The 12,546-nt window shown below is 39.0% G+C and overlaps 1 protein-coding gene across 1 annotated transcript; it reads left to right on the top strand.

Annotated features, from left to right (window-relative positions):
* Positions 1-3,613: 3,613 nt before the first annotated feature.
* LOC139446189 (uncharacterized) lies at positions 3,614-12,316 on the top strand. The gene is made up of 4 exons (XM_071227497.1): positions 3,614-3,714; positions 9,284-9,558; positions 10,887-11,078; positions 11,844-12,316. The coding sequence occupies exons 1-4, from the start codon at positions 3,659-3,661 to the stop codon at positions 12,068-12,070; spliced, it is 750 nt and encodes a 249-aa protein (XP_071083598.1). The 5' UTR covers positions 3,614-3,658; the 3' UTR covers positions 12,071-12,316.
* The last annotated feature ends 230 nt before the right edge of the window (positions 12,317-12,546 follow it).

The raw sequence follows: 12,546 nt of genomic DNA, 5'->3' as shown, positions 1-12,546 counted from the left end.
GATTTGTTTTGCTTCATTAGCATAAAGATATATAATACTGATCAGCCATAACATAGGTGCTGAACAAATATGAAATGTACTAATGCCCTGAATGTTTTCCTACTATAAATACTTAACAAAAGTTGTAGTTCCACCTTAGTAGACAAATGACATTGATATTTTTTCTGTACTTTATTTAGGTGTTTTCTATGGATGCCATTAGTCTTATGCACCAATTTGGGACAATTGTATTCTGTTTTATATTCCCATGAAACTACACTGTCCCGATATAACAAGTACTGATACCGTTCCAAACTAATCTGTTAATCTCACCAGGGCCAAATGCCAAAGCACATAGCCAATGACTTTCCATTTTTTTGTGAGTGAGAATGCTGTTTTGCCACTTTTAGCAATATTGCAACAATATCATGGTGGCGGACACCAGCAAAAAGCTTCACACATTGGACCCATGTCGCAAAACAACTTGTGAACAATGCATGCCCACATATCTCAGTTTGAGGAGGATATTTACCATTAAAATAACACAGAATATTACAACAGGTACCTGTAACTTTTTCTTTTTCTCAGTACAAACTGGAAGTCTGGACATGAAATTTAAGGATATCATTATACAAGAACTGATGTTTGTTCATTAAATACCATTAACATCCGAAAAGGACAAAATATGAAATTGAACAATTTTCTTCTCAAAAAATGTTTTAGGAGGATATTTACCATTAAAATAACACAGAATATTACAACAGGTACCTGTAATGCACAGGCTAACATTATTTACCAGAAGCAAGTCATGAAGAAAATTTGCATCCGGATACCTTCCGGATACCTTCCGGAAACCTTCCGGAAACCTTCCAGATGCCTTCAACAACCTTCAAATTGCTTGGTATTTTCAAGTTAATTTTTTTATGTGTTTCACACTTAAGTGAACAAAATGCACCCCCCAAATTTTGACATTTTTTTTGGAAGGTTTCCGGAAGGTTTCCGGAAGGTATCCGGGCCGGATCCAAAATGGGAAGGTATCCGGAAGGTTTCCGGAAGGTTTCCGGAAGACGGAAACCTACACTTTTTTTGCTGTGGGAGTCAATAGACAGCACTACTTAACAGACAAGGTTCCACGGGCACCAAAGGACAACGATCATAATTATCTCTACCTCTTCACAACAATAACATTTCCATTGGTTACGAGGATTGATCAGACTTCAGTGAACAAAGAGCACTAGACGTCAAGATAACTTGACCTGTAAAAAGCTATGACTTGGTTTTTTTCGCATTTGAGCTAGAATTAAGTTCATTGTTAAAAATCAAACGAAATTGCAATCAATATCAATCAATATTTTACTAAATTGGTTTGGGCCAGGGCATCATTTACTGAAAGCGCAAACGTTGATTTGTATGAATTGAGATAGATTGTCAGTTAGATTCATACCTCAGATAACCCGATTGTGTAACGGATATGATATTGTACATAGCTATAAATGGTGAAACACTCTCATATGTGAAATATTGTTTGCCCCATGAAAGCGTGTTCTACGTATACCCTACCTATCTTTTGTCCGTGTGTTGGGGAATGTCATCAAATAGCCACTCATCCTGAATGTGTTACAGTGTGCCACTGCATCTAGCGCAGGTTACATCCCGTCAGATAACTGGTACTATGTTTAAATCGGGGTTTCATAATATACCATATGAATTATAGTCATATTTGTATGATGGACGTGTCCAAGCCTCCCTGCCCTAGTGGTAGAGCATTCGATTGATTTCTGAGCATATTTGCCAAAAAGTATCGAAAGTTGATTTATGCCTATCGTTTCCGCTCGGTATGATTTTGTAAGGGCATCTTTAGTTCCTGACTTACGTGGGGTCGCGGTTGGCCCAGTTGTCTAAGGCGCCGCAATTCGCTGTGCAGAGTTGTGTCTCTTGGGCACGCCAGAAACCTATTATCGTGAATTCGAATCCCGGTTATCACTGATTATGTTTCTAGGTTTGTCAACACCGTATCCGTGCTCGTGGGTTTCACGAAAGTGGTAAACGTCTGAGACCTGCATAAGCTTTCCTCCCACATAAAGCTGATAAGCCGTGGCAAAAGTGGATAATGTTCAAAAGAAACGTTAAACCAAACTAGCTCACTCACTCCTGACTTACGTAGTTGCTATCCTCAGGTGTCGATGGAACCCTCGATGATTATTGACCATTGCAGATAGTAATTATAATGTCCACTTTAACTGGCACATTTGTCGGAAATTCACGGTGCAAACAGGTGATTATGTAAACATGCATTGTCTTATGTGAATCGGCGTCAAAATAGGTTTCCACTTAAACAGTTCGTTTTGAAAAAAATCTTTTAGAAAAAATAGGTAACTTTTTACGAACGAAGCCACCACAAGCACCCATTGCACTAGTTGCTGACATCATCCTCAATTGTTCACCAAAGAAACTTTTCTCCGACATGAATCTCAAACGCCGTAATATAACTCTGTGTGTGTTTGGGGGGAGGGGGGGGGGGGGGGGGGGGCTATCGCCTAAGGTATGGGGTTCACTATATTTCGTCGTTTGCGGTAACGGCTGACCCTTGGAACTAAACGTCTTGGAACTAAAATGCGACATGTCTCTCCACCTAATGACATCATAGTTTTTTTCAAATCTATGTGGTTTTATCATTCATTTATTAGAGTTATATTTTGGTAAATCACAAATCTCTTAAAATGATTGTATATTTACCCTGTGGAAGCTTTAACCGTGCATGATGTTTGATAGATGAATAATAATTCAACGTTTCCATTCAGTTACATGTAGGTATTCCCTGGCAATATTACTATCATAGACAAGTATTACCAACTGGCTACTCATGGCAACACACCGTTTATAGTTATCAAGTTGTTTATTAATCCTTAACCAATATTACTGGCTACCATACAACTAACATCTAACTGTAAACAACCACCGGCTGATGGTTATCGCTGACCGACATTAACCGTGTTAACGTGACTTGAACTAACTCATTAAATCATCAAAATATTATTAGTTGGCTTAATGAGTTGTTAAGTGGACTGTGAGTATTAACTTACACCAATTCGCGTTGATTGAAACTGACCCATGTTTTTTTTCAGTGACAAGCGGAGAGTTTAAATAACTCCGTTACATTGATTGATTGAAAAATACGTTCAACGCATCCGTCATGCCAAATCCTCTGATTGGTGTACAACAAATATTGACATATTGACAGCGAGTAAAACATTGATACCCGAGAACCTACATCAACCTTACTGGTGGTTCACAAGTTTATCTGATTCCAGCACAAGGCGATTAATTGAGTTGTCATGTCGTTCTGATAATGTGCAATCGGAAAAATAGATCGTACATATGAATATGAATGAATTTTATATTGTAGCTTAACCGTAACAAACCCATATTCAAATATAGTAGTAGCTTTAGGTTCTTCTTGGTAGAATCTCTCTTCGTATTGATTCTTTGGCTGTGGTGTTTACGCCAATAGGAGTAATATCTTGATTTATGCGTCTAACACTGTGAAGTCAATACATTGCTTGATTTTTAAGGAGCGTGCGTAGTGATTTGTTCCAGGTTGATCGTGCGTGTCCAAGAGAGGCACAGCCTGACATTGATTTACTGAGATACACTTGGGACACACAACGCGGGGGACATCATGCATCTCCTAAAGTTCCTTCTCCAGATACTTCTGTTCCAACTCAATCTTCTTAAGTAAGTATTTACGTTTTCAAATATAATTGTATATATTTTTATATTGATATTGTTCGCTAGTACTTAGATATGTTTTATGGATACCTTAGATCTCAAATCAATACTGTCGACGTGTGTTGGTTTTTAGTTGAAAAAGACATTATCTGGCTGCAGTGTTCATAGGTGGTTATTTACAGACGTTGTGCATTGTGAAACAGTTTTTATTGATTGGATATGTATTAACTGAGATAACATGTCATATACGACCCGAATTAATACTTACAAAACATAAATAAGAAACTTAAAACCTAAAATCAGTATTGTTGATATACCTTTTGTTAAGGGATCTTTCTTTTCTTTACAAAACCAAAACCAACGACCAGGGATCTTTATCAAGAAGAGTTGCAGATCCTGGCACGACTAAGGGACAAACTGGTGTTTCTTGTGGTTAGGAGTTTTGTCGCTTTTATATAATTCAACACGTGTATATTCACACACATATCAACACGGGCAAGGTTTTGTCGCCAGCCTATTTGTAAGTCATACAAACCAAAACTTGTAATTTCTGGGATCACAGATGAGACTTCTCCTGAATTTGGAACCATTTCATGTATATTTTACCATACGTTTGTATCAAGTTGCTGTCATTCATAGGAACATGTATTTGACTTTGTCTATGTTGACGTGTTCCTTATGTTCCCGTGATGTTTCATGTGAACAATGTTTTTGCTTGTGTTTGTGACGGGTGCCGCCGATGGAGCAGGATACGCTTACCTTTTCACGAACACCGAGTATCATCACTGTTTGATAGTAATTCATAAACACATGGTTGGTGTTTATCGTTCTTATTGTCTGTATAATGATATCCCATGCTTTTACAGTTAGAAGGATTTTCCACTCTTACTTTCACACTGGTACATATAATTTTCTAATGAACACATGGTGACAGGTGATTTCGGTAGAGAGGAGATATTTTACCCTGATAACGAACACCTGGTTTTCCTTTCATATAACTATCAACACTAGTTTGTGTTTTACGCCCCATGGAAAATGTTTCGGCAGTGTTGAGTTGCCTCCTTCAAGCGAGACGGAAACCTATGGTCGTGGGTTCTCCAGGTTTGTGCTCCTGGGTTTCTCCAAAGTGACAAACGCCCATGACTTCACTTCGGGCTTTCCTCCCACAACAAGCCGACACGCGGTCCTTGTGATATTACTGAAGTTAATATGTTCAAGGCGGTGTTGAGCCAAACCCACTCGTCAGCTCTTTCTGCTTCTAAGCTGGCACATTAACACACGAATACCTCGAAGCTGGCAATAGACATATCTATGCATAGTGACTATTTCTAATAATACGGGTTTTGTCAGTTTATGTAGTATATGGTTTGGTTGTTGTTGTATGTTTTTGATATGGTTTTTTTCTGATTGTTTATTGTTTGTTGTTGTTTTTGTTTGTTTGTTGTTGTTGTTTTATGTTGGGTTTGTTTTGTTGTTGTTGTTTTGTGTGTGTGTGATTTTTAGGGGGGGGGGGGGGGTGTATTTCCATATCCCAGTGGGAACCAGGGTTAGATAAGAATGTGTCCTCAGCATGCCATTGCTGGTCTTAAAACAGGCGACCGAAAGTGGCACCCTGTTTGGAGTCCGGTGGTTGAGGGCGACGGAGCCGGCCAAAGTGCTCCTCAGTCCAACACACCATTTCGACCCTAACGTTGCCGAGACGGGCGGTAGAATGGGCCCGATTCTATCAGTCGGCTGGTCATGTCATGCGCTGTGCATAAACTGTTTCGCACAAAATTTCGATATCTAAAATATATTCATTCTAAATGTCTATCCTATATGTATGAATCTATAAACTTGCCTAGAGCCCTATGCCCAGAAGGCGGTGGCTCATGTGCCAATCAAGTGATACTGACCTCTCTGCGTCTTCAAGTGATTGTCATGGGCCAAACCAGCATGACCTTTAGTTTGGTCGATAGGTATAGCTTTTCGTGTCGAATTTGCTGGAGTATACCAGCCCTTTATCCTCGGTCTTCGCAGCTTGGAGATCTGTCCTTGTTGACACTCTATGGGGGTGGGGAAAAGGGGTGCATAATCCATAGCCCCGTTCCACTCAACCTACTCTTCAAACGGTTGCTGTTCCTGTTACTTTGTTGTATCATTATGGGCGATTTAAACGGTCATAATGGGTGAGTGAGTGAGTGAGTGGTTTGGTTTAACGCCGCTTTTAACAGTATTCCGGTTATAGTAGGGTGTATCAGCTTAATGTGGGAGGAAAGCCCGACGTGATGCAGGTTTATCACTCGGTGAAACCCATGAGCACAGTATGGTGCTGACAAACCTAGAAACATAATCGGGGCGAACCGGGATTCGAACCCACAATCATAGGTTTCTGGCGTGCCTAAGGGACGCAACTCTGCACAGCGAATCGCGGCGCCTTAGACGACTGGGCCACCTGTGCCCCCTAATCCCCTATGGCGAGTACTGGTACAAATAATAAGTCCTTGAAGATTTTATCTCAAACAATGATTTATGCATCTTCAATGATGGTACTAGCATCTATTTGCATCCTGCCACTGGCACATACTCTGTCCTTGGTCTGTCACTGGCAGATGAAAATATTTTAAACGAATTCAAATGATGGGTCCATGATGACCTTTGTGGAAGTGAACTTTTAATCCATCTGACGAACCACCTACAACAAGATTGAACTTTACAAAGGCTAATTGGTCTTTATTCCAAACACTATGTACTGAAAAACTTAAACCTTGCAATTTCAGGAATGTTCCTGATCATGATCCTATACAACTGTTTGCCGATATATTAAATGCTATTGGAGACGAAAGCATTCCTCAGTCCTCTTCAAACCCTCATATATGTAAACCATGGTTTGATAAAGTTTGTAAACAAGCTAGGAAAAATAGATAGAAAGCCGGGAAATATTTCCACCGACATCCAACTGTCCACAATTTGAATAATGTTAAAATCCCGGGCGCCAAAGCGAGACTTACCTTTAAACAAAATAAACGTCAAACCTGGAGGAACTATGTATCAAAAATTAATTCCTTCACAACCATGTTCAAGGTGTGGAACATGATTCAAAAGATTTACTGCAAAGTATCCAAATCTGGAGTCAAAGATGGCAATACACTTTTAACAACTAAGTCTGAAATGGCCAACAAACTTGGTGAAACTTTGGCAAATCACTCCTCATCATCAAATCAGACAACCCTCCTTCACTTGTATAGGTCATTAATACGCTCCAAACTAGACTATGGTTCCATTTTCTATGGTGGAGCCTGCATAAGCAATTTACAAAAATTAGACACAGTTCACCACCAAGACCTAGGGCTCTGTCGTGAAGCTTTGAGGACCTCTCCCGTGGACAGTTTGTATGTGAAGGCTGATAAACCCTCACTCGAACAGCGTCGCATTAGACTTTCACTGCAATACATCACTAAATTGGGTTTTTTCATCTTCAATATGAAAACCCGTTTCGAAATCTGTCAAACCTGGTGCCACTAATTGGAATCAGAATTCAACCACACATCACCTGCAGCTAAAAAATATCTAAATATTATAATCTTACCGTCCCCTGTCTTCTCGTCCCTGGCAGATGGTGAAACCAGAGGTAGACCTCACTCTAACCCAACTAAAGAAATCCGAAACAAATCCTTTGGTTTATCAACAAGCTTACAACCAGAGATGTCACAGATCCATTTTACAGACGGGTCCAAGGGTGGTGGTAAAGTTGCAAGTGTTGTCTATATCAAAGGCTTTAATCTATATTAAACATTAAAAAAAATCTAAAAATTTAATCATCTTCGCTGATTATTTGTCTTGCCTCCAGACACTCAAAAGTGTCTCCTCAAATCACCCCATAATCCTTGACATTTTAGAACTTTTCAAAGATCTTTCTACTGGCCAATGGGACATTGTTATGTACTGGTTACCAAGTCATGTAGGCATAACAGGTAACTAAAAAGCCGATGCTTCAGGTGAAACAGCTCTTGACAAATTTGACAAACTAATCTCCACAACTTATCTGATACAGTAATTTCAAATCAACCATCAAGAGTTATACTCGGGATCTCATGCAAAAGAGGTGGAACACCCAAGTAGGAATCAATAAACTTCACGAGTTAAAAACAACAATCGGTCATACCTACTTGGGTTGTCAGTCAAGACATGACGAGGTTGTTTTACGACGATGTCGTATTGGCCATAGCTGGTTTACCATGAATATCTGCTTAAGACAAATGGGGACGAACCTCCCAAATGTATCCCTTGTGATGAAAGGTTCACCGTCAAGCACATATTGCGTGACTGTGTGGACTTTGTAATTGCAAGGGATTTACATTATCATAGCGTAAATCTGAAAGATCTCCTTTCCCGTGTCAGAGGGCATCTCATCCTAAGTTACTTGAAGGAAATTGGTCTGTATAATATATTTTAGATATGTATGTGAATAGTTGAATGCTTGTTTTTAAATTTGGTTTGATGCTATTACAAACTGTCATTATTGAAGGTTCTGTCCAGGAGGTTGAAGTACGGTAAAAGTATCGTTCCCCTGTGTGACAGTAATCCTATCATAATCGATGTATCTATCATCAACCAGTGATTTAAGCTAATTCATTGCTGAGTATTTTTTTTAATATTTGCTAGTATTGTGCACAACCGCCAGTAGCTAAAGTAATGACGTACATACTGCTGGGGTATCATGCAGGAAACCGAGGTACTGTAAGTCCCCATGATCCCCAGCGAGGTGGCCTAGCTTTGGTTACTGGTGGCCTGCAGCCCGTGTTTTAAAACTGTACACATGATATTGTTATGTAAGTTTGATAAAATGTGTTTTTACATATAAATATGTATTGTATTGAGGACTCACTTGTGAAAATATTAACTTAGTCTCGTCGCTATATGGCTGAAATAATGCTGATGCGACGTTAAACTTTAACTCACTCTGTCACTTATTTCCAAAATTTCAGATACAGGAAAGCAACATATGTTACATTATTTTTACAGTACAATACAATATTATATTTGACTTATTATAAACAAATAGATTTAATATGCATTATAACATATTGCTGAAATTGTCATCCAGAACTATACAAGCTAGCTTTGTATATGTACTAGATACATACTGTAGTCATAAAATGGTACATATAAAAAGATAGCTAATTAGTACATCACAATATACAAGTACATGTTTTGATATGCATTGAACTTTTTTTCTTTTCTTTTTTTTCGGGGGGTGGGGTGGGGTGAACAATTGACTTGCCTTTACATGTGTTTGTGACTGATGCCACCGGTGGGGCCAGATACGCCCACCTTCTCGCGAACACCTGGTATCATTACTGTTTGATAGTGATTCATAAACACATACACATGGTATAGTCTGAATTGTACAATCGACTTTGTGCACATTTTTCTATTGGATATGGAAAGGGTTTTGCCGCTTTATTTAAGGATAAGGTACATTAGATATAAGGTACATTCAGCAAATTACTTCCTTTAAACAGTAAGTGTGTTTATGCCTGGTTCACTTTGGCTATCATGCTGTTATACACAAAATAATCTGTTTTTATTTTAGATATTCTGAGGCTGTTGAGATGCTGGGATTTAGGCGTCTGGAGAGGTATGACAACGTCGTCATTCTCCCTAACGTCCCCCTTCTTGAGACACCGACGGCACACAACAGTGCATCAGCGTGCGGCAGGGCGTGCGTCTCTTACCCCGACTGTTCACTGTTCTCCTACAACAGAATCACTTCCGAGTGCAAATTATTCCCTTTGGCAGTCTATCCTGCCGATACATTCACGTTAACGACTACAACGTCAGGACTGCAATATTACGCATACAATAAAGGCAAGTTTAAAATGCTTTTAACGTTCAGCCGTAAATTAACAAATTTTCATGGCTTGTTCCACACAATTAAAAACATCGTGGTAATTAACAAGTGACAATTAAAGTTATATTTGGTCTTTATTTAATAGGCATTGATATTACTTGCAGGGGGTGATTTGGTATGAAGACATGCCAACATTAGTCTCACGAGGAGTTACTTTACCCGGGTCGTATAATTTACATGTAATTCATGTACTATTACTGCTCTCTGGCCAACCGGTTCTTTTTAATTCCACGTGTCATCTCTTTAGGATTTCATATTGGAACTGCATTCACTAGTTTCACTTGTGCACGTGACTATCACATAACACACCATAAACTCGTGGTAGTTATGTCCTTATGTACATGTTGCTTTGTATCAAATTGTAAGTTGACTTTCTTATAAGTCAATGCAAAATAAGGTCGGTACGTTGTTCACATGGACATACTGCAACTTGCATTGACGCCCGAGGAATGATGTAGGTTACGGAATTAGACGAGTGGACCCGAATGGCTCTGCTTGTAGCAAACATCTTCTGACGGTCAATTCGCTAAACAATATGACACACAAACACTCGTGTAAAAATCTGCATTGATGAATGGAGCTCCCAGATGGTCAATACAAGTTATCAAAGGTTGGTTTATCGTTCTTGCTCATGTTATTCCGTATGTCATATTGTAAACCCTTTGAAGATTCGGTTTAGAATTGATCTACAGCAACCCATGCTTCTCCTAAGAGGCGGATATCGGGATCGGGTGGTTGATGCATGTCATCGTATCTCATTTACGTAAATCGATGCCCATGAGATCATTTTTCTTGTCCGGACTCTATTATTTACAGACCGTCGTCACATAGCAGAGTGGGGAGGCTGACTACGTTTAATGTGAATAAAAGCGATAAAACCATTTACATAATTACGAGAAATATCAAAATCTCTAAAAAAGAAAGCAGGGTCCATTTCTACGATACCTGTTTCAAATAGTGATGATACCAGGTATATAGGCACTGTTTGGTTTTACGTAAACATTGTGTCACAACAACGATTCATAAACACATGCACATGATATAGTCTGAATTGTACAACGATTTCTATTGGACAAGGAAAGGGTTTTGTCGCTTTATTTAAGGATAAGGTACATTCAGCAAATTACTTTCTTTAAACAGTAAGTATTCTATGTAGTATATGTTTATGCCTTGTTCACTTTGGCTGTGATGCTGTCATACACAAAATAATCGGGAATATACAAGGTACAAAGGCTATGTTTGGTTTTACGAAAGCACGGTGCTACAACAACGATTCTACTTTCAGATTGGTGTCCAGTGACGAACGGCTTCATACTGGACAGGGAGACAGACCTATGTTTCTACGTTTCAGAAGTAAAGAAGAGCTGGGCCGATTCTATTAATGCATGCCAAAACATAGGCATGGGAGCACGACTTATGATCATTAAAGATGTCGATAAACAACGAAAGCTCACAAGCAGCCTTGCGAGAGATAGCAGTAAGTTGACACGGCTATATGTTATGATGACATTCGTATTCAGTGGAATGGCTGATAGCCACTGACACATTCGAAAACCCGGTTTGGAATCCCTACATGAGTTACAAGGTTTAAAGCCCTACATGAGTTACAAGGTTTAAAGCCCTACATGAGTTACAAGGTTTAAAGCTCTTTCTTGTTGTCAACCAAGACCATATGGCCAGAATATCGCAAGGGCGGCATGAAACCATACTCAACCAATCGAATATCTCGCTCTGATGTTTCGAATGAAGGACCTCATAACTTCAGAACTTAATACATTACAATTACTGTACCATCTAAAATCTAATAGGGAAATGAAACAAATAACAGTGAAATTTAAGACAATGACCAACCAGTTAATAATAGTCGAACAGAAAGCTTATTAATTATATTTTTTTCAAAAGTTAATTTAGTTTACTAAATGTGTTTTAAGACGATATACGAGTGCACGAGGAACCATTAGGCTGGCACTCGCTTAGCATAAATGCATCCGTTAGACGCTCTAGGATCCGGTGACCTTTGGGTCAAATCATAGATTCTGCGAGTTAATTTCTTATTCTTTTTTTTTTTTTTAATTTAAAAGAATTGAACGCTATTTACATTATTTCATTGATATTATTGTATTCCAATTCACCCAGTTGAGTCTCTTGTCAATGAAAAAAATGCTTATTTTCATTCGCCACAGAGTTCACCCTTGGCTTGGCATTCAATATATTTCTATATATTTCTATATATTTCTTACAGCTGTGAAAGATGAACATGTCTGGATTGGTGGTTCTGATCTTGACACCACGGACGGTGTGTACGAGTTTCACTGGATAGACGGGACAAAGGTTGTGAACACATTCTGGGGTGGAACTCAACCTAACGGACAACTGTACAACGAGTACTGTCTCGGTATAAACAAAGCCATTCTGTATGACCGGGTTTGTGCCGACCTGTACCGATACTACTGTGATATTCCAAATTAATAATATGAACTTATTGTCATTGTACAGCACAAATTCTTGTGACCTTTTCATGCTAAAAATATATTTTTCACCTCCTTGTGCTTGCAGGATATTTTTCATTTTTTTTTTTTATTTTTAGTACAGGCTCCGAGTTCAGTTGATTTACGATGAAATACGATTTTTGCTAATACACACACGTAGGGGCCCGGATACGAATAGGTCCCCGCAGCCTATTCGCTTGTGAGAGCCGACCCTATCTTATCGGGTTCTCAGTCTTAGGGTAATCGGTGATTGCGTGTCATTGTACTCCGGAGCCGCGGACGTTGCTTAAATCAACCTCTGGTTTGTATGGCCCAGACTCGATTATTAAATAATTGTCGTTATATAACTGGAATATTTCTGTATGCGGGGTAAAACAACAACGCTATATCGCTTGCTAATTCAGGGCTTGATACTGCATAGTCATTATAAGTACAACTTTGACATTCATTGTTGGA

The sequence above is a fragment of the Haliotis cracherodii genome, unplaced genomic scaffold (assembly GCF_022045235.1).
Source record: "Haliotis cracherodii isolate W230 unplaced genomic scaffold, xgHalCrac1.p SCAF_6, whole genome shotgun sequence".
NCBI lineage: Eukaryota > Metazoa > Mollusca > Gastropoda > Lepetellida > Haliotidae > Haliotis > Haliotis cracherodii.
Note: the sequence above shows the minus strand (reverse complement) of the source record. Positions and strands in the feature narration are given on the sequence as shown.